This window comes from Heptranchias perlo, chromosome 14, assembly GCF_035084215.1.
Source record: "Heptranchias perlo isolate sHepPer1 chromosome 14, sHepPer1.hap1, whole genome shotgun sequence".
In the NCBI taxonomy this organism is placed as follows: domain Eukaryota; kingdom Metazoa; phylum Chordata; class Chondrichthyes; order Hexanchiformes; family Hexanchidae; genus Heptranchias; species Heptranchias perlo.
The window spans coordinates 59,844,264-59,872,059 of NC_090338.1; the positions used below are offsets into that span (position 1 = coordinate 59,844,264).

Genomic DNA, 27,796 nt, shown 5'->3' on the forward strand with positions numbered 1-27,796 from the left:
ATCAACCTCCATAAAGTAAGATACTCAGACTGCTTACATGCCACTGAACCCGAGATTGTATCTACAGCAGACCTGAATTTGTAATAGAAGCCAAGATTATTTAGTTGCTTCATACTGGCTATTGAAACTAGAATAGTTTGATGTCCCCAACCTTTTGTACACTCCAAAGCACTGCTACACAGGGTGGATGTATTTTCTTTGTGCTCCTCCAATTCTGGCCTCTTGCGCATCCCCGATTTTCATCGCTCCACCATTGGCAGCTGTGCCTTCAGCTGCCTAGGCCCTAAGCTCTGGACTTCCCTCCCTAAACCGCCTCTGTCCTATAAGACGCTCCCTAAAACCTACCTTTTTGATCAAGCTTTTGGTCACCTGTCCTAATATCTCCTTATGTGGCTCTGTGTCAAATTTTGTTTCATAACGCTCTTGTGAAACACCCTGGGACGCTTTATTACGTTAAAGGTGCTATATAAATTCAAGTTATTGTTATAAAGGACTGTTTTGGCGGTCGGATAATAAGTGATCAAGGTCCATCAATGCATGGTATTGTCACCAGTGTTGCATGACGACAAGCTACTTGAAAGATTTTAACAATAATTGATGATTGACTATCCAGTCTCGGGAAATTCCTGCGTAGAATTTTTTTTAGTTTATTATTGTCTAACCCAGTTTGATGAAAACGCACAGTAGCTGTATTAGCATTCCTCCAATTAGTATATTCAATGGGGAAACACATTTCAAACTGTTGCCTTCAGTTTGCGATCTGAACCTGCTATCGTATAAGCAGAGGCTCCCTATAGCTTCGTATGATGTGAAGAAGCCTGGCACTGAAAATAATTTCCAAAGCTTTAAACTAGAAGCTTGATAAACTGAGTGGATTAGTTGCTGAAAATTCATATCTCTTTAGTATGACACCAGAATAATGTTGAGACTGCATTCCAGATTCCTGCTCAAGATGGTGCCTGAAGTCTGTTTATCTCAAGAATATACAATGTATTTCATCAAACCAAAAGCAAAATACTGCGGATGCTGGAAATCTGAAATAAAAACATAAAACGCTATAAATACTCAGCCGGTCAAGCAGCATCTGTGGAGAGAGAAACAGAGTTAACATTTCATGCTAATGAAACGTTAATTCAGTTCCTTTCTCTACAGATGCTGCCTGACAATATATTTAATTGTGGGTTTGTAAGAAGCCTTAATTGCAAGGTATGGAGAATTTGTACAGCACACATTTCCCAGTGCTCCTGAAAAAGAATCTAAACTGTTTGATGCCTAGAAAAGAAATTGTACGCATAGGGAACTCTGTAAATGTGGGTGATATCATAATGGGTGTATTGGATAATGTTCATGCACATGCAAAGTAATCAGCTTGCCGTGTCTACTATTTAGACTTATTCCATAGATATGAGTACACTGCAAGGTAATTTAGATATTGTTACTCAGATGACCAATCTGTTTTAACAATTTGGGATGCCATTGATACTGGTACAAGAATAGCAGTGCTACAGTATCATACTTGCACACATTTGGATAGCTTGGATCTCAGGCTTTTCTGCAGACCTCCAAAATGGCACTGAAGACTAACTGTTTTAAGGAAACCAACTGTTTGGTGAGAAAATAAATCTATACTGAATGTTTCAAAGGGTACTTGAGAGGCATTCTGAATGAAATTGAAAAGATCAACTTGATGAATTCAGCACTTAAGTTTGGGTACACCTGCCAAAATGAAACATGGTTCCTTTTGGACCAGAATGACGTCACCCCAGGAAGTCTGCAGGGAACCGGAAATAACAAGTCCCATGTTCGCATTGTTTATCATCAAGGTGTGATTCAATGCTTATGCCATCTCCAATACTGTGCAGGGCAGCATTGAATAGTTTTCAAGTGAGTGGAAATCGATTGAATGTTTGGAAGAAGGAAGCTGTTAGTGGGTGGGGGGGGGCTGTGTCCAGGTCACTTTATGGATTTTACAAAAAATTCAAAGGAGTGTGCAGATCAGCGAGTTGCTAATGAGCAAGATTCAGATCTACTTGCCAGGAGAACTCACAATTTATTCTCAACTTGTAGTCACAAAGGACAGGGATTTAGGACCATTATGGGCTTCGGGGTCCCGAACTCTTAAATTGAAGGAAAAATTCAAGTAGCTGTTTTACACATTATTCAAGTACTGCATCTGGTGGACTAACAGTCATAAACCTCAAGGATATGTATTTTGACGTAGAGAAAATACCTGAGGTTTACGCGGAAAGTATTTGTGATCACTGCAAGGCACTTCTGTTTGGCTTCTCGTCAGCACCCAGTATGTTTAACAAATAACGTCATTAGGGGCAACATACCTCAGGATACAACAGCTGTATTTCCATACAGAACCAGATAACTGGCTGTTAAGAGCCTTAATTAGAACTTGGACAGGTCAGAGGTTCAGCAGGTTCTGAATTTGATGATCAACTGAGAGAAATTCCAGGTGCAGCCAGTGTAGGCCTGATCTTTTTCAGGACCCTGCTTTCAGACCATGCTGCTATTTGTACAAAAAAAATCTCAAGAGTTTGGTATCAGGAATGAAAAACATGGCTAGCATCATCAGATGAAGGAAATACACATCATGCTGTGCTTGGATGCTGGATTGCTTCCTGAACCTTTCCAGTGGCAATGACACTTCTTTTGCAGTCTTTACCTATGCACTTTTCCCCCCTGAGGATTCACTGTTAGCCAGGGATGTTGAATGATCTGCGATAAAGGTTTCATGAGACTGATATTCTCCGAGGTTTGTAGCTGAAGTTCTGTCTTTTTTTTAGTGAATGAAGCTTTCTTATAGGTTGGTTGTCCTATTGGAAAGACTCCAGGAAGTCTAGTCAGCCATACAATGTTGAGCTGCTTGCAAACAAATTAACTCTACTGTTAATAGAAGCACAGAAGAAGGCTATTTGGCCCATTGTGCCCATGCTGGCTCTTTGAAAGAGCTATCCAATTAGTTCCAATCCCCTGCCCTTTTCCCAGAGCCCAGCAATTTTTTCCCCATCAAGTATTTATCTAATTCCCTTTTGAAAGTTATTATTGAATCTGCATCCACAATCCTTTTCAGGCAATGTATTGCAGACCATAACAACTCGCTGTGTAAAGAAAATTCTCCTCATCTCGCCTCAGGTTCCTTTGCAAATTACCTCAAATCTGTGTCCTCTGGTTACCGACCCTTCTGCCACAGGCAACAGTTTCTCTTTATTAACTCAATCAAAACCCTTTATTTATGTGAACCCCCAAGTCTCTCTGTTCCTGCACCCTCTTTAAAATTCTTCTACAATAAGAATGCCATTGTTCTACTGCCAGGAAGTAGGACAGTAGGATGATGATTCTCAATGGCCTGTTCGTATCCCAGAATAGAAAGTTTCTATATGCTTTTTCCTCAACCCTTCTGTGGCGGAATTCACCTTCATGTAACCCAAGCGGAGGAAATTATGAATCCCAGCAATATTGAGTGTAAAGCAGAGAATAGGACAACATGAACTCTTGATGAGCTTAGCAGACTGCTTGGTTCAGCAGTGTTTGCAAGACAAGCCATGATCTTATTGAATGGCGGAGCAGGCTCGAGGGGCCGATTGGTCTACTCCTGCTCCTATTTCTTATGTTCTAAAATCAAACAACGATGCGCGTTTATATAGTGCTTTTAACGTAATAAAACGTCCCAAGGCTTCACAGGAGTGTTAACAAACAAAATTTGACACCCTGCCACATAAGGAGATATTAGGCACAGGTGACTAAAAGCTTGGCCGAAGAGGTAGATTTTAAGGAGCGTCTTAAAGGAGGAGAGAGAGGTAAAGAGGCAGATATGTTTAGGGAGGGAATTCCAGAGCTTAGGGCTCAGGCAGCTGAAGGCACGGCCACCAATGGAGCGTTTAAAATTGGGGATGTGCGTGCAAGAGGCCTGAATTGGAGGAGCGCAAAGATCTCGGAGTTGTGGGGCTGGAGGAGGACACAGAGATAGGGAGGGGTGAGGCCGTGGAGGGATTTGAAAATAAAGATAGGAATTTTAAAATCAAGGCGTTCCTGGACCAGGAGCCAATGTAGGTCAGCGAGCACAGTGGTGATGGGTGTACACGACTTGGTGCGGGTTAGGATACGGGCAGCAGAGTTTTGGATGAGCTCAAGTTTATGGAAGGTGGAAGATGGGAGGCCGACCAGGAGGACATTGGCATTGATGAGGGCTTCAACAGCAGATGAGCTGAGGCAGGGGCGGAGACAGGCGATGTTACGGAGATTGCAAACGTTCTGGTTCAGCCAGGGAAAGGAATGGAGTCGGTTGCTAGGGAACAGATTTTGTGGCGGGGACCAAAGACAATGGCTTCGGTCTTCCCAATATTTAGTTGGAGGAAATATCTGCTTATCCAGTACTGGTATATATGCAGCCGGTTGTAGTTATGGTCTCTGCAGCAGTGGACAGATCTCTTAAATTATATCTAATTAGTGATAGAAATGATTACCAGTCTGATTGCTAGACAATGGAGAATGAATCGGTTTGTTCTTCTAAGAAGCTTGCCTCCACTTCAGAGAAAGACTGGCTACATTTTCCATCAATTCGTAGTCAATGGGCAGAAAATCCAGCGCTACCTTTGAACAGCAGTACTAGGATTTTCAGTAGCCCATTTTTCTTCTTTGTGAAGACCTTTGCTGTGTAACGTTCCATAGTAGACTGTTAAAAGTTAGTGGAAACAGCTTCAAAGATTTTGAATTCTTTTTGGAATATTTCTTTTTAGATTGAACCAGATTATTTGCTTTTTACAGGAACAAAACTTTGGGTAAACATCACTAAACAGAGGCTAGTGAACTGGGTGGTAGAAAGTATCTTCTATATATTAACCACTAACATCAGGGAAAGTCAGGACCCACTCTGCCTGTGTATGGGATCTATTGTGTCTGCAAACATAGCAGTTTGTAAGGCAACTATCTGGAATATGTGTACAGCAGTGTGGTCTCCAGGCATGATTGACGGAGGAATTACCCAATCATCTCCATTCTGGCCGGAAATAGTGGTGTCACTATATACAGCCGAAATACACTGCTGTAAGTCCTGCGGTAAGTCCATTTCATTGGCCGATACAGTGCAACTCATTGGCTGACACGGCGTTGTCAATAGACACTCTACTTAAATTCAACCGAATGTGTAGATTGTCAGAGACCCAGTGCTACTTATATATTACTTTTGCATGTTGCTATTTGTATGTGTAAGTTGTCAAATGAGGGAGAATGTTAAGTTACTGGTATGTGTATTGTCTTCCCTGGAAGTTGAATGAATGAGGAAGAATATATTGCGATAGACATGATCAGATTCATTCTTTGGAAGAAATTCAAACTCCACCTACAAAGTTCCTGCCTACCATTCCACTTGATTCTTTTTCCTGTGTAGAGCTACTTTTAAAATTTTTTTTACTTGGCTTACATTATTATCTTGCCCCCATTGTTCAAAGAAATAAAGTTCAGAACAAGTCTTTATGTACAACAGAATGGGAGATGGTTGCTGAATTAGTAGTAGTATGTAATTAATTCCTTAAAGGCAGTGTCTCTGGGTGATCTCCCGACCACACACCCCCAACTCCCCTCCATGTTGTGACATCAGTGTCCCATTTTTATGTTTAAATTTCTTCAAAGAATGAGGAAGACCGTATCTATGGTAGTTAATTATATAATGCTATATCTTTGCTGTTAAGTTTTAGGTCCACAGATAATTGATTATGAACATTATTATCACAGAACAGTTTAAACTTGTTAATTTTCATTTTTCATTTGAAAGATAATTGGTTTAACCAGTTTATTCCTAGTGGTTGATAAGGGAGTTAAGGAAATGGAATCCTAATTTGGTTTCTTCCCTTGTGCTAACTATCTTCAAGGCTACTTTTCTTGGAATGATGTGCGGAATCTCGGAATATGATCTCCAGAACATTGGTAGAAATCTTGTGCTTCCATGTCAAAAAATAGAATTTGGCCTATTCAGTCACCATTAAACAGTGGGCTTAATAGAATTGTAGAATCCCCAAAGCACATGTAAAATTCATGAAATCAGATGCAATCAAAATGGAATTTGACTTATTCAGTCAATGCCTGTCGTCTTCTGATTGGCAAACAATGGTCACCTTATAAAACTATAGGAAACTGAATTTGTGTGCGTTTTGACACTTCTTGTAATTTACCAATGAGATGATTGGTTTGTCTATCCTCACTGGCGATATGTGGAGAATAGCCTTTTTAAGCTGTGAGGAATATGACTGAAGGAGAATAATTTGTTTTTCTACTAACGGTGAGAAATATAATGCAAATACTTCATTTTTTAAATCTCTGCTTGTTTTGTAGTTTTACCTGCATATTACCATACAGTGGTGTCAGTAGTTCTGTGAAGTCATTAAACTTGTAAATTATTACTTCGTGCAGGTTTTACAAACTAGATTTTTAATTTCTGTTAATTGTACATTTGTTAATATTATTTTTCCTCCTTATAGGATTGGAACCAGCACAACAATAGTACAACGCACAGACGGCTTTGTGACCTACTTGTGGAAATGTATGGAGATTTTTGATTGCTAATGAAGCTGTACAGTATACTTTTGCCAACCTAAGTGCATTAATCAACCACATTTTTGCATTGTGTGATTAGTAAATTATACTACAATCATATCTGGTTCCTTATATGAATATAAAATGAGGGCCTGTTGGAAAAAGTTAGTTACAACATTTTACATGATAGTTTGAGGCTGTATCCTATAGTCATGATCCATTCCTCTGCATCTGATTGGCCCTTCAAATGACATAAAGAATGAGATAAACGGGATATTATATACTTATAACTGTTTTGAAATATCAGCTCTTCATATCTGATAAAATTGTTAATGATTATTACTGTAAATAAAATGTATTGGGAATTTTGTTCTGTGGTTAATAATGTCTTCATTGCTAGATACCCAGAATGGAACCCAGATGCCTACCCCCCACAAATGTAAGTGTTCATTCCTTGCATACTCAAGTGTTGTTCAGAATATGTGTTTTAGTCCTGCTGCTCTGTTGTTCTTGAAAGTATTGGGGGAAGGGTGCTTTCAACTTGTCCTAGATCTCAGGGCCCTGTATGAGAAGTTCTAGATTGTGACCCTTCCATAGATGTTTCAGATATAGCTAGATAAATTGATGCACTATGGTTGGCCTCAAGGATGCATGTTTTCATATAGTGATAAGAATTTCACATGAGTATCTAAGGCTCAACAGCATCAGGGTGGGCTGTCAGTACAGAGTGTGACAGTTGGGATGACATCTCGTGCAGGGCATTCTCACCTAATGACAATGCACAGTTGGTAGTGGCACCCTTTCTAAGCAGCAGAAACTGCTTATTGGATCCTGGTTATTTGATATTCCGTGATTCAAGTGGGTTGAGATGTAAGTGCTTCATTATCTGCGTATCTCGGGTATGGCATCGTTAGCCAGATCTTACATTTTTGTCCCTTGTACATTCTGTAATTGCTGCTAGATGAGTTGCACTAGACAAATTTCCTAGGAATCTACAATGTTGCTTTTATGTCTATCACTTGTATCTAGCAGAGACTGATGCTAAGGGAAACCCCATTGTGTCCTGGTTATGACAGGAAAGTTATTGTTTGCAGCATAAACCCAGCAAGTTTGGAGAAAGTCCCACACCTAGTAGCATTTATAGAAGTAAAAAAAAAGCCTCACAATCCAATGGATTGAAGCTATGGTCCTAGCATCAATGAACAAATGTTCTATTTGGCATTAGGAGCCTTAACTCCTTTGCAGGGCAGAGTTCAACAGGATAAATCAAGCTTACCAAGGAAAATCCTTTTGCATATGAACTCACTACCCTTGGGTTAATATGAGATGGTTCTTTTAGAGATAATATGTAAGTCGCCATCTTAAGTAGTTTTCATGCTTTGATGTGACTACTCAAGTTGGCCTGAAGATGTAGGCATTTAATGTGGCTACCAGTTTTTTGTACTACTTTGGTATACTCTTATCTTTGTGGAGCCTGAACAAAAGAGAATGTTTGATTATGTACTACAATATGGTCTACAAAAAATTTTTGTTACTTGCAGTAGTTGTAAGAACATAAGAAATAGGAGCAGGAGTAGGCTATACGGCCCCTCAAGCCTGCTCCACCATTCAATAAGATCATGGCTGATTTTCGACCTCAACTCCACTTTCCCACCCGATCCCCATATCCCTTGATACCCCTGGAGTCCAAAAATTTATCTATCTCAACCTTGAACATATTCAATGACTCAGCATCCACAGCCCTCTGGGGGAGAGAATTCCAAAGATTCGCAACCCTCTGTGTGAAGAAATTCCTCCTCATCTCAGTCTTAAATGGCCGACCCCTTATCCTGCGACTATGCCCCCTAGTTTTAGACTCTCCAGCCATGGGAAGCAACCTCTCCGCATCTACCCTGTCAAGCCCCCTCAGAATCTTGTACTTTTTAATGAGATCACCTCTCGGACTTCTAAACGCCAGAGAGTATAGGTCCATTCTACTCAATCTCATTTGAGTGCCACGTAAAAGGTTGGTACACAAGATAAGGGCTCATGTGGTTGGGGGTAATATATTAGCATGGACAGAAGATTGGTTAACGGACAGAAAACAGAAAGTAGGGATAAACGGGTCATTTTCTGGTTGGCAGGCTGTAACTAGTGGAGTGCCGCAAGGATCAGTGCTTGGGCCTCAGCTACTTACGATCTATATTAATGACTTAGATGAAGGGACATCCCTCTCATCCCAGGAATTAATCTAGTGAACCTTCATTGCACTGCCTCTAAGGCAAGTATATCCTTCCTTAGATAAGGACACCAAAACTGTACACAGTACTCCAGGTGAGGTCTCCCCAAGGCACTGTACATTTGTAGTAAGACTTCCTTACTCTTGTATTCCAACCCCCTTGCAATAAAGGCCAACATGCCATTTGGCTTCCTTGTTGCTTGCTGTACCTGCATGCTAACTTTTAGAGGGCACCCAAATCTCTCTGAATACCAACATTTAATAGTTTCTCACCATTTAAAAAATATTCTGTTTTTCTATTCTTCCTATCAAAGTGAATAACCTCACATTTCCCCACATTATTACTCCATCTGCCACCTTCCTGCTCACCCACCTAACCTGTTTATATCCCTTTGCAGACTCTGTGTCCTCCTCACAGCTTACTTTCCCACCTAGCTTTGTATCATCGGCAAACTTGGATATATTACACTTGGTCCCTTCATCTAAGTCATTAATGTAGATCGTAAGTAGCTGAGGCCCAAGCACTGATCCTTGCGGCACTCCACTAGTTACAGCCTGCCAACCAGAAAATGACCCGTTTATCCCTACTTTCTGTTTTCTGTCCGTTAACCAATCTTCTGTCCATGCTAATATATTACCCCCAACCACATGAGCCCTTATCTTGCGTACCAACCTTTTACGTGGTACCTTATTGAAAGCCTTTTGAAAATCCAAATATACTACATCCACTGGTTCCTCTTTATCTACCCTGCCAGTTAGATCCTCAAAAAATTCAACAAATTTGTAAAACATAAATGTTTTTGTATAACCTGTTAAATTTGAGGGGAAAGATTGGATTATTGTTATAATTTACGATGCAGTGTATTTTGCACGTAATTGATGTTGTTCATGTTTTTTAAAAAATTGAATTAAGTATACTTCGCCATCGACCTGTGAGTCCTTCTTGGAGATGCTTTTAAATCTGTTTCCAGTATTTTCTAGGAGTAGATTTCCCTCACAGCTCAGACAAGACCCTGTATTTCCAGCATTAGTTTCATTTTAAAATCTCGCTGGCCTCAATTATAGGGATTTGAGTCCATAATTCTTTCTTGTTTAATATCTTGCTGCCTGAAATCAACTAGCTGCTAGAGGAAAGATTGTAATGGCAGCTGAACTATTTAATGATAGCTGCCTTAACCTTCCTTTTTGATTGAGCCACTGTCATGGCTCCACCTCATCGTTTCAATGTAACCAATTAGAAAGCTCAAATTATATTACATATAAGCAATAGACATGCAGACATGATTTTTTTCATTATAGCTAATTAATTTAGCATTAGAATGAAGGTTGTGTTACAATTTTATTTAATCTTCCTTTGTTTCTGATTTGTGTGTGAACTCTGCTTAAATTGTTTTCATTGCTTCTAGGGCCGATCCACTTGTTTTACAGTCAACAAACCTGGCTCCAGGTATTCTGGGCCCCCCACCATCTGGATCCTTTCTTGCATCCAACAGAGGGCTGGGAGCAATGGAATCCCATGGGGGTAATGATAATCAACTGTGTTACTACATTTTAAAGTTGCAGGGGAGAATGTAATTTTCAGTAACATACTCAGTGCAGAAAACTGGTGCCCATTGCTGTTTACCAGCAATTCATTTTAGGCTTGAATCTTCGTTCAAACCAGCAGACTTCTGATCAGATGAAACATCGCAGCAGATTTAAGCTTCTAGCTGCAAACTTGAATGTAGCTATTGTGAAAAGGAGGTTGGAAGTACAGTCCCCACCACGTAAAACATTCACTTTTAAAACAGGCAGTCACTTATATCGGATAAAAATCGATAACGATTATCCATTTGCAGTTTCAAAGTTGTATTGACTTAAATGCTCCGTTTATTTCGGGCAGAAACTGCTGTGTTTACTGACATTCGCACCTTGTTAAGATGCACTGAATGTAATAAAAGAGCCTCTGGCAGTCTTTAATAAAGTATATTCTTTTGAAAAAAGAACTTTTTATTTTCATCCTATTGAAATTATAGCCGATATAATTTTAAACTAATGATGCCCGTACATATTGCTCAAAGCTCACGGCATTAAAAGCAACTGTGATTTACTGGTGCAGGTTCAAAACAGTGCTGGGTGATCTCGCAAAGATTGCAAAAGCTTGCATATAACTACTGCACATATTAAGGGTTGATCAATTGGTTATTCTTGCATAAAATCTTCTACAGGAAATCTTTTGAATACTTCATAATTTATCATACAGAACAGGTCTCATAAGCCAACACTAAATTGATTCTGGTTGCTCAGGAAATCACTGATCAGTTAATGTCATTTCTCTTATTTTCTGCCCACCTATGGAGATAGTAAAATAGTTTAAAAGACTTTTTGGCAGATGTTTAGGTCAATAACAGTGTTAGTCTAGACTGTGTCTGGCTATTTGCACATTGATTTTTAATTTTATTAACGCTGCCTCTTTATAGCAGTCTTCGCGTATAGCGGGCAGATCGTGTGCATGAATGCCCCCGCTATAAGTGGTGCGGACTGTATAAGCAAACAGATGTAATCTTTAAATCCTGTTAGGATTACTTTTTTCGATTTAAAATTTGCTTTTAGCTTTCGGATTTAAAATGTGCTGAAGCATATGTAAAGTGCAAATACCAAACCATTGATACAACACATTGATATTGCAATAATAGTTGGTCAGAAAGTAAATGTTAAATGCTGTGCAATATATTAGGAATTCACAAAAAAGGAGGTAAAGAAAATGAAGGTTAAAGTTGCACATGACAAATCTCCATGCCTGTCACTTAAGGATAGTTAGAAGGGGAACATGCCAGGGCACTAATACTACCTGAACAGAAGAGGGTGAGCTATGGCAACCCTAACCTATCACATCCTTGCTCGGCAAAAACTTGAGACATAGTGTAGATAAGACAAGAAACAGAAAATGAAAAATTAAGAGACAGGAAGTAAAAAAAAAAGAGAAATGAAGTTAGAGACCACCAAAGGGAAGAATTCTGACAGAGTCTAAAACTCATGTAGATGAATGATCGCTGACCAACCAATCTGGGAAAGTATTTCGCAAGTGGACTCCATACTTTTAGGAATTTTTCCTCATTAAGGCAGAGAGTATTGGTGATTCGGAATCTGCCAAAGCTACCAGATTAGGGGCACCGACACCAGTTGAGGAGCTTGGTGCCAGAGAAGAAAACTGTAGCCCCGAGCTGCGCAAAACAGATAGTCCAACCTTCCCACATATTTGCATAAGGCAGCTCAAGGGTCTGAGTCAAAGGTAATGCCTATTACAGTTTTAGTCCCTTTGAGAATCAGGACCCAGATTACTCCGATCTAAGACATATGGAAGAATTTTAACTGTACATTAACTTCAACACAATTAAGGTACAGTTGAGTTGCATGAGCATAGATGAGCAAGTTGTAATTTGCAGAGTGGACTATCTTTGCTATTCTGTGAGCATATTGCTTGCAGCAGCAGGGAAAACAGCGAGACAGATATACTCCCTCTTTTCATTTCCTAAATCATGCAAAGTGTCAACCCCAATGCCTGTTCAGCCTGGCTGGAGTATACTGCTTGCATATATTTAAATATATAAAGGAAGGGAGACCCAACATCTTTTATTGCAGTGAACATGCACTTCTTTGATGTTATGGATACCCTATTTACCCTTCCTGGAATGTAGAAGCAACTAACTATGTCTGTCCAAACATTTTGCTGCGTACAACTTGTGTCGCAACACATCGTACCCAACACAAAAGATGATGGTTGCGGTTGTTGGAGGCCAGTCATCTCAGCCCCAGAACATCACTGCAGGAGTTCCTCAGGTTAGTGTCCTGGCCCAGCTATCTTCAGCTGCTTCATCAATAATCACCCCTCCATCATAAGGTCAGAAGTGGGGCTGTTCGCTGATGATTGCACAGTGTTCATCTCCATTCGCAGTTCCTCAGATGATGAAGAAGCCCATGCCCGCAGACAGGAAGATCTGGACTTCATCCAGGCTTGGGCTGATGAGTAACAAGTTACATTTGCGCCACACAAGTGCCGGGCAATGATCATCTCCAACAAGAGGGAGCCTAAACACCTCACCTTGACGTTCAATCGCATTACCATTGCTGAGTCCCCCACCATCAACATCCTGGGTATCACCATTGAACAGAAACTTAACTGGAACAGCCACGTAAATGCTATGGCTACTGGAGCAGGTCAGAGGCTGCGTATTCTGTGCCGAGTGGCTCACCACCTGACTCCAAAGCCTCTCCTCCACATACAAGGCACAAGTGAGTAATGTGATGGAATATTCTCCACTTTCCTGGATGAGTGCAGCTGTAACCACACTCAAGAAGCTCAACACTATCCAGGACATAGCAGTCTGCTTCATTGGCGCCCCGTCCACTAACTTAAAACATCCGCTCCCTCTACCACCAGCATATTGCAGCTGCAGTGTGTACTATCTACAGCATGCATTGCAGCAAGCTGCCAAGGCTTCTTCAGCAGCACCTCCCAAACCCGTGACCTCTAGAAGGACAAAGGCAGCAGGTGCACGAGAGCACCATCACCTCCAAGTTCCCCTTCAAGTCATACACCATCCTGGCTTGAACATATATTGTTGTTGGATCAAAATCCTGGAACTCCCTACCTAACAGCATTGTGGGCACACCTTCGCTACATGGGCTGCAGCGGTTTAAGAAGGTGGCCCACCACCACCTTCTCAAGGGTAGCAAGGGATAGGCAACATATGCCGGCCTTGCCAGTGATGCCCACATCCCGAATGACAATTAAATAAAAGTTACCTAATGCAGAGGAATTAGAGATCTTCCATATTTCTTGGACCGTAGCAATTCTGGGCCATGCTTTTCAAATTAAAACTAACTGCTGGATAGACTGAGCATGAATAGAAGCCTAGGCTATCGGTCCCCACTTCCTGACAGTTTACAAAATCCTGTTTAAGTGGAACATTAGTTGGCTTTAACTTCATGAAAGTATACCTTACTCTGCATAACAAAACATTTAGGTACTTGGTAGTTTAGCCCATGTTTCTCAATACAAGGCATACGGGTGAGAAAAAGAGAGGAAAACAAGTTGCACACAGCAAAATCTTATGTGTTCACTTACCAATGATATTTGGTTTAATTGTCCAAACAATTGAAAACCAATAAAAATTATGTTGTGTATGTTGACAGATGACAACTTGCTAGGATTAGTCAAGATGTGGAGATGCCGGTGATGGACTGGGGTTGACATTTGTAAACAATTTTACAACACCGAGTTATAGTCCAACGATTTTTATTTGAAATCTACAAGCTTTCGGAGGCTTCCTCCTTCCTCAAGTAAATGTCAGGAGCTCCTTGAAGCCTACGCATTTATACATCATAGAACAATACATGGTGTTTACAGACTGCCCCTGCAACTGCCCGTTGCCAAGGCAATCACCGTGTTCAGACAGAGAGGTGTCACCTACAGAACCCCCGAATACACATTCAACAAAAAAACAAACAGGGAAAAAAAAACAGAGAGAGAGGCAGAAACATCCTGAAGGCAGAGAAAGCCAGCAAATGACCCATTATATTAAAAACAGATAGCTTTTGTTCGCTGGTGGGGTAACGTGTAGCGTGACATGAACCCAAGATCCCGGTTGAGGCCGTCCTCATGGGTGCGGAACTTGGCTATCAATTTCTGCTCGACGATTTTGCGTTGTCGCGTGTCTCGAAGGCCGCCTCGGAGAACGCTTACCCGCAGATCGGTGGCTGAATGTCCCTGACTGCTGAAGTGTTCCCCGACTGGGAGGGAACCCTCCTGTCTGGCGATTGTTGCGCGGTGTCCGTTCATCCGTTGTCACAGTGTCTGCATGGTCTCCCCAATGTACCATGCTCCGTCCGGGGCATCCTTTCCTGCAGCGTATGAGGTAGACAACGTTGGCCGAGTCACAGGAGTGTGAACCATGCACCTGGTGGTGGTATCTGTGTCGATGATCTGGCATGTCTTGCAGAGGTTACCGTGGCAGGGTTGTGTGGTGTCGTGGACGCTGTTCTCCTGAAAGCTGGGTAATTTGCTGCGAACGATAGTCTGTTTGAGGTTGGGTGGCTGTTTAAAGGCGAGTAGTGGAGGTGTGGGGAAGGCCATAGCGAGGTGTTCGTCGTCATTGATGACATGTTGAAGGCTGCGGAGAACATGGTGTAGTTTCTCCGCTCCGGGGAAGTACTGGACGACGAAGGGTACTCTGTTGGTTGCGTCCCGTGTTAGTCTTCTGAGGAGGACTAACACGGGACGCAACCAACAGAGCACTAACACGGGACCTCCTCAGAAGACTAACACGGGACGCAACCAACAGAGTACCCTTCGTCGTCCAGTACTTCCCCGGAGCGGAGAAACTACACCATGTTCTCCGCAGCCTTCAACATGTCATCAATGACGACGAACACCTCGCTATGGCCTTCCCCACACCTCCACTACTCGCCTTTAAACAGCCACCCAACCTCAAACAGACTATCGTTCGCAGCAAATTACCCAGCTTTCAGGAGAACAGCGTCCACGACACCACACAACCCTGCCACGGTAACCTCTGCAAGACATGCCAGATCATCGACACAGATACCACCATCACACGAGAGGACACCACCCACCAGGTGCATGGTTCATACTCCTGTGACTCGGCCAACGTTGTCTACCTCATACGCTGCAGGAAAGGATGCCCCGGACGGAGCATGGTACATTGGGGAGACCATGCAGACACTGCGACAACGGATGAACGGACACCGCGCAACAATCGCCAGACAGGAGGGTTCCCTCCCAGTCGGGGAACACTTCAGCAGTCAGGGACATTCAGCCACCGTTCTCCAAGGCGGCCTTCGAGACACGTGACAACGCAAATTCGTCGAGCAGAAATTGATAGCCAAGTTCCGCACCCATGAGGACGGCCTCAACCGGGATCTTGGGTTCATGTCACGCTACACGTTACCCCACCAGCGAACAAAAGCTATCTGTTTTTAATATAATGGGTCATTTGCTGGCTTTCTCTGCCTTCAGGATGTTTCTGCCTCTCTCTCTGTTTTTTTTTCCCTGTTTGTTTTTTTGTTGAATGTGTATTCGGGGGTTCTGTAGGTGACACCTCTCTGTCTGAACACGGTGATTGCCTTGGCAACGGGCAGTTGCAGGGGCAGTCTGTAAACACCATGTATTGTTCTATGATGTATAAATGCGTAGGCTTCAAGGAACTCCTGACATTTACCTGAGGAAGGAGGAAGCCTCCGAAAGCTTGTAGATTTCAAATAAAAATCGTTGGACTATAACTTGGTGTTGTAAAATTGTTTACAAAGGATTAGTCAAGACAGTAGCAGCAATGGTGGGAGTACAAAGAAAATGTCCACTGAATAAGCCTTTTCAAACCAAATTCTTATTGGGGCCTCCCAAAGCAAAATTCATTTCACTATTGAAAGAATCAAAAATAATTTGGAGGATTCTTTTTGCCACCTGAATTGCATTAATAGGGTTTGAACATTGACATATGAGGACTTTGAACTCCTTCGTTCTGACATAGAAATTCAAGATGGTCATCTTTACACATCATTCATGTATTAGAACTGGAAGGCTGACTTTTATGTATGCTTTCATATAGGAAATCATTTAATTTCACAGAAAGGAGATGAAGTTCAATATCAACAGGTGAATAATCAGTACAAAGTGTTATTACTTGGCCTGATATTGGTATTGAGTTAGCTACTTTTCTGAGGCAGCAGAGATTACATACATTTCCATATGTGGGCAGCTGGTTAGTGCAAACAGCCCCTCGCTGGGTTGGCAGACACAGTAGACCGGCAGATTATAGCGTGACTAAAGACCTTTTGTTCATAACAACTGCTAGCCTTTATGAGTTATCATCTTGCCTCCACCAGATAGGTTTCTGACTATTCAGGTGGAATATTTCATGGTTCAGATGGCATCCAGTAAATAAGTACAGCATTGCTTGGGAATCCAGTAAATATGTACAGCACTGCTTGGGAATCTAGCCCTCATGTGACAAATGTCTTCAAAGTTATTCATAAAGTCCTTACAGGTGAATCTTTCTACACATTTTCCATTTTTCTGAGAAGTCAAGGGATGTTTGAAATCCTAAAGTAATATTCATCCCCAGATCAGACATAGAATTGAGAATGAGGATGGACGCTTTACAAGACTGACACCTTAAAGATGCACAGGTATTGGGGGGGGGGGGGAAACCTCCAGCTATGACCCAACCTCAGGCTTAAGTGATGAGTAGCAAGGATGCCATACTGGACCTGGTATTTCTATCTACTAGCTAGTGTTTGGCCTGCAACAAAGATGATTGGGTTAACTTTCCCAGTAGCATCCCATCCGGATAAGTTCTACTGGGTCTCGCAGGCACAGCCACCCATTGACTTCCCCATTATTTTCCAGGTGTCTCCTGAAAGGGGTCGAAACAGGTACATAGCATAAGAAGCTTTACTTGCAGAAATACTCTAGACCCGTGTAGTTTCTTAACTAGCACTTTGGGTTAACTTTGTTCACAAGCAATTAATCCAGGCTTCAGGTTTACAGCTGATCTGCAGAATGGTCGAATGAAGCTCCTCCACTTGGGTACCATCATGTTTGGGGAGCAGGTCAAGGCAATCCTGGAAAGCTTTAAAAAGAAGCCTACTTGTGATTCTGTGGGTTTTTGTAATGGGATAATCCAAGCTAATAAGACCCATTTCAGTAAAAAGGCAGTGCCCTTTGGGTCAACGGCAAATTGAGCCAAATGACTAAGGAACTGCCCTCCCTCTTTCCAATACCCAGGGACTGAGAAAGATAATGGCTACTTCAGTAAGGCCCACATTTGGATCAGAGAAGTCCATAGCCCAAATTAGCTGGGTGCGCTTGCAATACAGCATACTGTTATTTAGCCTGATCTCATTACCTAGCACCTTTACTAAAGACCTATCTGTACTGCAGCCTTTCCGTGACTCAGCAGCCTGGGCAACTACTTGGTATGGTTACACTCAAAAGAAGAAATAGAAGGAGCATCCTAGGAGTCTTTTGGAATTACTGGCATGCACTGCAAAATCTGTCCTTCGTGGAAGGGGTCCAGACAGCAGAATCCTAATTTCCATCCAGAAAGGCACGGTTAATGCAGTGTAGGGGAATGCCCTGCGAATCAGGCAGGATCTCATATGCAGAACGATGTGACCATCCCAGCTTGATTTCAACAGTCACATTCATGGTGCTTTATACATGTTTACGTAGCCACTATTGTTGAACCTTTTCACACCTTGATCCTGTAACGCAGGTTAGAACCCCTTGATATGCCTGTGCCTGTACTGTAAACTTTATGTAACAGTTCAAAGCCATGATATCATTAATCCAATTTTTTTTGATTGTCCATAATTTTCAGCCAAACTGCCTACATTATGCCACAATATAGAAAATATTAAAAGAGAACACAAAAGGAAAATTGAGAGTAAAATAAAATGAGGTCTTTTTGTACTGATGTTGTTTAATTCTTTCTCTGTGTTTTAGCATCAAGTAGAAAAGGTCCTATGGATAACAAGCAAGGGAACAACATTCAGAGGCTGAAGAAGCCGCTCAGAATGGTTAGTGTTTCATACTCCTGCAAGATTCTTTTATAAAAGTTACTCATCTAATTTTGGAAAGGGCTTAACTAATCATTTGATGAGAGATTAGCAACGTTTCTGTATTTTCGGTATCTTTAGCCGATCTGTAAAGTGGGGGGTTGGTGATGATGTAACACACTGGGATGTGAATGAATATCTGCAGTTATCCACTGCATGGTAAGCTCGTGACCTCGATATATATCTGTGATGGAAATGCTAAGCAGACGTCTGGGATGAAGAAAGATCAGATGGTGAGTCACTGAGCTACTCTCCTGTACCTAATTGTGGATATTTATAGAATAGGATTGGCAGAGATCTGACACAGCTTTCTCATGCTCTACCTTCTCCACAGAATTGTGTATGCTGTATGGGGGTGCATAAGGAACAATGGGGTAGCAGTTAGTGTCACTTCACAAAATAAGCTGTGCATACATCAAAGAATCCTTTGTTTACCTTCTTCATTTTTCAGAGAATACACTTTTATATTTTGTGAAAAGGTGTAAATTATGACAACTTGATTATGAATTATGAATGTCTATTTTATTGTACAAGTCAATCTGTATGTGTAACTAGGTAAGTACTTGATACTCAGCTTGTGGGTATATTTATAGGTGAGGTTTGCTGTGTATATTTTTCAAACCAGTGGAGGTCAAGGTTATATTTGGTTAAAGATTCTATTTTTTTAAGTACCTTCTCTGAACAGCACCAGGAAGCCAGTAGATTATACTACTTTTCCTTTAACTGATGAGTTGTATATGAAAATGTATTGTCAGAGGATTTTGGAGAAGGAAGGAAGAGATACCAGGAATTCATTTCACTGTTCAAGAGGGAAGGATTTTTAAAATCTTGTACCCATAAAAGTTTGAACATTAGCAAAATGATAGGGCTTTTAAAGAAGAATCCTGTATTAAATGTCCTCCCGTTGCATTAAATAGACCCAACTTTTGTTAAGATCTAGGCCTGGAAACTAGGAGTGCATTCCGACCCCTGAGTTAAATTTTTAGTTCAATATTGGATTTAAAGAGCAACAAAGTGGAGACAGTGTTGGTACAATAATGATTTTCTGCCCTTTTAAATTAAAAATGTATTTACCATTTATGTCAGTAACATGTGACAAATATACTTCTACCATAACATTATTATAACACATTGCCCAGGAAGCACTGTGTGCCTGAGCAGTACATTGCACCTGGAAAATACTGTGTGGTCTAAACATACATTACATTAGGAAGCGCAATGTGATCTGAGCAGTGCATTGCATCTGGGGTGGAGTGGGGGTTTGGATGATGGGGAGGAATAATCGTCACTGCCTGACCTGGGCAATACATTTGTACCTAGGAAGTTCTGCATTGACTGAGCACTCCATTATAACTAGAGAGCATTGTCTGACCTAGTCAGTGCATTGTATCTGGAACAGTATGTAAAGTTATTGTTACATTACACTCAAACTTATTATATGCCTTTTGCTGCTAATTTTTTTTTCTTATTTTAGAATGTTAATGATGAGCCTGGGCGAGTAGTTCACATTAGCGAGTTGCAGCGAGGTAGATGCATGAATCGTGACCTAATCAAGCTAGCTGAACCTTTTGGAAAGGTTACTAACTACTTGTTGATAAAGTCAAAGGGTGAGGTAAGCACAAGCCCTGGCTAAACTGTCATTCCTTTGCATTGTGTTAAAGTTTGTGGAAATTTAATAATCATTCTAAGTTCCTGCATGTACCATAAGTTAGTGCCATAAGGACAATCACAAAGGACAGATTCCCTTTAAGAAGGTTTGATGTTAATTATGACACAAGAACATAAAAAGTTAACGATGAGAAAAGGCTGTTCAGCTCATCGAAGCTCAGCCCTCCGGTACTCCAACTTACCCAGCCAAGCATTTGAACTCCCTTTGATGCCACTACCTTACCTATAATTTATGTCCTCTTGTTCTACTGGCCTGACTAACCTTGAATTATTGTTCAGGGTTCACCTCATCTAAACCATTTAATAATACTTTATAAACCTCAGTGACATCTTTCGTCAACCCTCTTTCGAGAAGTTAAGCTGCTTTAATCTTCTCATATAGTTCAGTCCTGTTACATTTGGGATCATTCTTGTTGCTATTTTCTTCACCCTCACCAATATATGTACGCCCCTTTTGAAGCAAAATTGTGCAGTGCTTGAAAGTGTGGTCTGACCAATGGATTATAAAACCTTAGCATGACCTCTGTAGACTTTTCTGTACTGCTCTGATGGGTATCCCAACATTCTGTTTGCTTTTTCAATTGTTTCTCTACATTGTCTCAACATTAGAAGTGACGGTTTGCCATCACTCTTATACCTTTCAAAGTCTCCCCGTGCTAATTCTGTTACATTCACTGTATATTTATGTTGCTCATTTTTTCCACCAATATACAATTCTTTGCTTGCCATTAGATTTTTTTTATCCGTTCATGGGATGTGGGCGTCGCTGGCGAGGCCGGCATTTATTGCCCATCCCTAATTGCCCTCGAGAAGGTGGTGGTGAGCCGCCTTCTTGTACCGCTGCAGTCCGTGTGTCTTTATTTGGAGCTCAACAGACCAGGTCATACAAAAAATTACAGGATGATTGTGAATATTTGTGTTTTTAATTTATAGGGATTTGTAGAATTGGCCTATCCTGAAGCAGCTCAAGCCATGGTGAAGTTTTACCAGATGAAACCTACCTTTGTTGATGGCAATGTCATCAGAGCAGAACTGTCCCAGAAATATAAAAAGTTGACTATAAAGGTATTTTATTTACAATGGAAATTAATCAGCTTCATCTATATGTATACAGGTTTGCTTTCATGTAGGTATAGTTTTATTTGATGGATACATTCTGAACACCAAATAATAAATATAGATGCAAAGGAATCTGTTCAATTGTCATGTGGGAGAGAGAGTGCTAGTGCCAGACATTATTGCTCCAATAAGTGACTCATATTGCTAAAGAACTTTAATGGCATATAGTCCATTTCATTAAAAAATCAATTTGAACTTTTGGGAAGTATATCTAACTTAAATAAGCAAGACTTATATTCTCCAATAGTATTTTGGGTCTAAATGTGCTATTTTAGTTATTTTGGAAATTTATTTCAGCATCTCTCTCTATCTGAAACTTAACTGCTCACTCTTTTGTGTAAATATTTACTTTTATGCATACCATGTAGGGCCTCACTATCTTTCAGAGTTATGGAATTGCAATATCAGACACTACTCCAAAATCCTGAAAACTGTCTTATGATTGCATTGTAGTTTTTATCAATTAATCCTTATAGTTGAAAATGTACATTGGTTTTGTATTGATGCAAAATAGTTACCTCAGGTAAAAGTATTGGGTAGAATATACGGTTGATTTTGTCTAATGTTAAGTAACCTATGATGATAATCCGCATAATGTTATACTGATGGATGGTCCTGGCTGTGCTTAGTGTGTCTTGTACACGTTTGAGTTTGAGTATTATGATAGCGGCATAATATTACAATTCATCTAATAATATGCAAATTTGTAGTCCAGATTAACAAAAGATCAAATGTTATACTGTATTTCAACCCTCTGAAGTTTTCATTGTGTGTGCAAATTTTAACAACCACAGATTGACCTGAGCAGATTGTTTGCTTATAATTACTCCATCATCTTACAAGGGCGGGACTTCTTATAAGTGGCAGTTATTTAGGAGAAGCTGTTACAGTACAGTACTTTAGCACCCATAGTGGCTGTTATTTTGTGAAAATGGTATCAAATAAAAAAAGTGGACAGATCTGAATTTGAGCCACATGTACGAAATTATCACTGCTCTGGCCAAAAAGTCACAGGTTGGATTAGCGAAGAAATGGGGTAAATTATAACTTCCAGCGCAGAAGGGGGGAAGATTTCCGGGTGAAAAACCCCGAAGGTAAGTGGGCAGGTAACGATCTGTGATCGTAACCTTAATGAAGCCAATCAGTTGCACTTCAGGGTTTCACGCCGGCAGCCAAACTGATTGATGGGCTGGCTGTCGGGCAGGAAGACCTGCTGCAGCAGGGGATCAGAGGGAGGGAGGGATCATAGGCCGGGGAGAAGATTGGGGTTGGGGGGGTGGGCGGGCAGGGAATAGATCGGAGTTGGGGGGGGAGGGTAGCGGGCAGGGAGTAGATCGGAGTGGGGAAGCAAGGAGAAGATGGGGGTTGTGCGGAAAGAAGATCGGGGGGGCTGAGTCGGAGATAAGTGGGGGTCCACCACGGGTTGTGGTCCTCCATTGGGGTGGATGTCGGCCAGTCGCGGGGGTCCTGTCGACCAGGTGAGCTTGTTGGGCCTGGATGAAGAACTCTTGCTCCTCCAGGCCCACAAGCAGTGCAATAAAGACAAACCTGCCTCGGTTAATCCCAGAAGCTGGCGTGCTGGAGCCGGGATGCGGTCCCGCTCTGAAAATGGAGTATTTTTGCTCCCAACCCACCCGTTCTTGGGAGGTTAAAATTTACCCTATGGTGTCTCAGGAAGCCATCAGCAAAGAAGAACAAGATTCTGTCTTGAAACGGGTCAGAAGTGGAGATTTTAGAAGTGACATGAAACAGTTGTGTACTTCTGGACTCAATGACTTTGGAGCAGAACTTCTTAAATGGTTTAAGGCAGCGTGCAATAAAAATCTGTCTGGAATCCCAGAACAAATCTTACTGCCAAAAGCCGTCATAATCGTAGAGGAATTTGGATTTAGTGATCTCTTTAAAGTCAACTTGGGATGGATTAAGAGATGGAAAAAGTTTATGCCATAACTCATAAGAAAATGGTTAGAGAAGCCAATGAATTGACCTCTGAAATGACAAACGAATGGCTTTCAACAATCCTGCCTTCATTACTTCAAAAGTGCCGACCTCGCGACATGTTCAACCTCCATGAAGTGGAACCTTTCTGGAAGGTTCTGCCAAGGTGACCCAGATCTTTCACAGCAGGTAGTGCATTGATGGGAGACGGAGCAAGGAGCGTGTGACTCTTCTGGGCGCCAATATAGACGAATCTGAGAAACTTCTGTTCCACGGTAAAATGAGCGGCCAAGATGTTTCAAAAATGTTCACCACTTTCCTAGAGGCACCATTTCAATCAGCGATCTTGGGTGACTTGTATGATTTTTGAGGAGTATGTTCTATCTGTGGGCAGAAGATTTTGTGCTCAGGGTAGAAGCGTGTTAATTATTATGAATTACTACCCTGCGCAAGCTGAAATTTCTGGCTTAAGGAATATGGAACTTATCTGCCTTCCAATGAATACCACTTCTAAGTGTCAACCGGTGGACGCTGGAGTTATCAAGGTTTTCAAGGGTCGCTATCGGAAGTTTCTGGCTAAAAAAAGACTAGCTGCTTACGAAGGCAAGACTGAGTTCTCGATCAGTTTGCTGGTTACCATGAATTTTGTTGCTGGAACTTGGGATCGTGACTTATTGCAAACTGCTTTTGCCATGTGGGTATGATCAGAAAAGGAGGAGGATTTGGTGGAGCTCGAAGAAATTGAACTTGGCCTTGAACTGCAAACTGTTTGGGAGTGACTTCAACGAGAAGGACTGATCCCTGCTGATGTTCCTCAGTGTGACTATATCTCAGTTAATGATTCTTTGATCACCCGAACTTCCATTGAAGCTTTGAGCCGACCCAGAATTAAATAATGAGATTAGTGAGGAGAGCGAGAATTTTGAAGATGATGACGTTGCTCTTGTTTCTCTGACTCGAGCAGTCTGTCTCAAGGTGCTCTGTTTTTCAATATTATATGCAATGCTCATCTAGCAACTTGTTTAACACAAAAATGTTGGCTAATCTGGCAAAACTTGAAGAAGCAATCGCTTGTGATTCAATTTTGAAGACAAAACAGTCCAAAATAACTGATTTTGTTTTTAAAAAATTATGGTGAAATTAAAGTAAAAAGTTGAATTTTAAAAAAAAAATTCTTATCCTTAAAAACAGCCCGGAAGTGTTTGCAACTGTTATTAAGGAAAGTTCCCCTATTTTTATAGTACATATAGTTTTATAATTTTGTCCAATCCGACATTATAACATCAGGCGGACTCGGCTGTACTTGGGAGTTATTTTGTGTACAGCTCACTTATACAAATCCTGTTTGTATTCTGAATCCTCAAATCAGTATCACCTGCAATGCAGTTTTAGATTCATAGGAGCTGTTCCGCCATTCAATGACATCATGACCGTTCTGTATTCTAACGCCATCCACCGGCCTTGGCTCCATATTTTTTTTATTCGTTCATGGGACGTGGGCGTCGCTGGCGAGGCCAGCATTTATTGCCCATCCCTAATTGCCCTTGAGAATGTGGTGGTGAGCCGCCTTCTTAAACCGCTGCAGTCCATATGGTGAAGGTTCTCCCACAGTGCTGTTAGGAAGGGAGTTCCAAGATTTTGACGCAGCGACGATGAAGGAACGGCGATATATTTTCAAGTCGGGATGTTGTGTAACTTGGAGGGGAACGTGCAGGTGGTGTTGTTTTCATGTACCTGCTGCTCTTGTCCTTCTAAGTGGTAGAGGTCGCGGGTTTGGGAGGTGCTGTCGAAGAAGCCTTGGTGAGTTGCTGCAGTGTATCCTGTGGATGGTACACAATGCAGCCACAGTGCACCGGTGGTGAAGGGAGTGAATGTTTAGGGTGGTGGATGGGGCGTCAATCAAGCGGGCTGCTTTGTCCTGGATGGTGTCGAGCTTCTTGAGTGTTGTTGGAGCTGCACTCATCCAAGCAAGTGGAGAGTATTCCATCACACTCCTGACTTGTGCCTTGTAGATGGTGGAAAGGCTTTGGGGAGTCAGGAGGTGAGTCACTCGCCGCAGAATACCCAGCCTCTGACCTGGTCTTGTAGCCACAGTATTTATGAGGCTGGTCCAGTTAAGTTTCTGGTCAATGGTGACCCCCAGGATGTTGATGGTGGGGGATTCAGCGATGGTAATGCCGTTGAATGTCAAGGGGAGGTGGTTAGACTCTCTCTTGTTGGAGGTGGTCATTGCCTGGCACTTGTCTGGCGCGAATGTTACTTGCCACTTATGAGCCCGAGCCTGGATGTTGTCCAGGTCTTGCTGCATGCGGGCTCAGACTGCTTCATTATTTGAGGGTTTGCGAATGGAACTGAACACTGTGCAATCATCAGCGAACATCCACTTTTCTGACCTTATGATGGAGGGAAGGTCATTGATGAAGCAGCTGAAGATGGTTGGGCCGAGGACACTGCCCTGAGGAACTCCTGCAGCAATGTCCTGGGGCTGAGGTGATTGGCCTCCAACAACCACCACCATCTTCCTTTGTGCTCGGTATGACTCCAGCCACTGGAGAGTTTTCCCCCTGATTCCCATTGACTTCAATTTTACTCGGGCTCCTTGGTGCCACATTCGGTCAAATGCTGCCTTGATATCAAGGGCAGTTACTCTCACCTCACCTCACCTCTGGAATTCAGCTCTTTTGTCCATGTTTGGACCAAGGCTGTAATGAGGTCTGGAGCCGAGTGGTCCTGACGGAACCCAAACTGAGCATTGGTGAGTAAGTGCCGCTTGATAGCACTGTCGACGACACCTTCCATCACTTTGCTGATGATTGAGAGTAGACTGATGGGGTGGTAATTGGCCGGATTGGATTTGTCCTGCTTTTTGTGGACAGGACGTACCTGGGCAATTTTTCATATTGTCGGGTAGATGCCAGTGTTGTAGCTGTACTGGAACAGCTTAACTAGAGGCGCAGCTAGTTAATGCCCTTGGCTAGCAAAAATCTAGCGATCTCAGATTTAAAATTATTAACTGAGCTAACATCTACTGCTTTTTCTGGGAGAGAGTTCCACACTTCTGCCACCCTTTACGTGAAGAAGTGTTTCCTAACTTCTCTCCTGAATGGCCTGGCTCTGTTTTTAACTTTATGTTCCCTTGTCCTAGACTAACCCACCAGCAGAAAAAGTTTCTATCTACCCTATCAATTGCTTTCAAAATCCTAAAAACCTCTCAAATCACCCCTTAGCATTCTATATTCAAGGGAATACAAGCCTAATTTATCTAATCTCTCATCATCTAACCCTTCTGGTGAATCTGCACTGCATTCCTTCCAAGGCCATTATATCCTTTCTGAAGTGCGGTTCCCAGAACTGTACACAGTATTCCAGACGTGGTCTAACCAGGACTTCCCCTTTATATTCTAGCCCTCTAGTTATAAAGGCTAACATTCCATTAGCCTTTTTGATTATTTTTTGTACCTGACTACTACATTTTAATAATCTGTGTGCATGGACCCCTCAATCTCTTTGGACCTCTACTATTCCTAGCTATCCTTTTTTGGTCCAAAATGGATAACCTCACATTTGCCTGAGTTTTAAATCCATCTGCCATAGTTTTGCCCACTCATTTAATCTTTTAATATCTCATTGTAATTTTATGCTCCCGTCTACAATACTTACTATGCCATCAATCTTTGTGTCATCGGCAAACTTGGATATATGGCTCTCTATTGTGTTATCTAAGTCATTAATAAACATAGTGAATAGATGAGGCCCCAGCACAGACCCTTGTGGGATACCACTAGTCACTTCCTTCCGATTTGAGTACATACCCATTATCTCTACTCTCTGTGTTCTAGCACCTAAACAATCTCCCATCCAGGTCAACAATTTGCCTTCAATTCCATGAGCTTTAACTTTAGCTAATAATCTCTTATGTGGAACCTTATCGAATGCCTTCAGGAAGTACATATAAACTACATGCATAGGCATTCCCCTGTCTACTACTTTAGTTACTTGCTCAAAAAATTCAACTAGGTTCGTTAGACATGATCTACCTGTTACAAATCTATGTTGGCTTTCATCAGCTCAAATTTGTGCTCAGTCACCCTTTGCTTGATTATAGATTCCAATGATACTATAGTTTTGTTCTTTTGTAAAGAGCTGTTTAGCTATACATTTATTCTTTATGTAAATAAATGCGTGGATGTTGAGAGCCCTGCCCGCAAAAAACACTTTCTTGCTTCTTTTTGCTGAAGAGCAAAAGTTGTAAGTCAACAGTGCTGTATCCTCAAATTGAGAACTGATGCAGAGTTATGGAGGTTGGGCTTGGGAATAGAGTGTAGCCCTCCTACTTCTATCCATTTTTTCCATTGGCAAGTTGGACTTACATGCCAATGACTGGACTGCAATAATTTGATGTATATTTTTAACATCAAAAACAGTGCAACAATAGAAAAAGCAAGTTACTTGTCACAGTGCATCATTCAACTACAAATCCTGGAAATTTCCATATGTACCACAAGCGGCTTTACTTCAAAAGTGCTGGAGTGATAAATTGCCCTAACATTAGATAATGAGCGAGCGGTCAATGGGCGCACGGCAAACACGAAAATTAAAATCTTCCCGTTCCCCACGCGATCGCAACTCAATTGGTGCCCCTTAACTTGGCTTCCAGGTTTGCCGTCCGAAAGCTGCGCAGTGGGCGGACTGCAC

At 41.7% G+C, this 27,796-nt stretch overlaps 1 protein-coding gene across 2 annotated transcripts in view; it reads left to right on the plus strand.

Annotated features, from left to right (window-relative positions):
• Positions 1-27,796, plus strand: part of LOC137332561 (matrin-3-like) — an 82,494-nt gene that overhangs the window by 29,028 nt on the left and 25,670 nt on the right. For both annotated transcript variants that reach the window (XM_067996482.1, XM_067996483.1), the window contains exons 3-8: positions 6,486-6,547; positions 6,941-6,979; positions 10,165-10,280; positions 18,264-18,337; positions 19,851-19,988; positions 20,978-21,109. In XM_067996482.1, the coding sequence (XP_067852583.1) occupies positions 6,486-6,547; positions 6,941-6,979; positions 10,165-10,280; positions 18,264-18,337; positions 19,851-19,988; positions 20,978-21,109 (561 nt within the window). The remainder of the gene's footprint in view (positions 1-6,485; positions 6,548-6,940; positions 6,980-10,164; positions 10,281-18,263; positions 18,338-19,850; positions 19,989-20,977; positions 21,110-27,796) is intronic.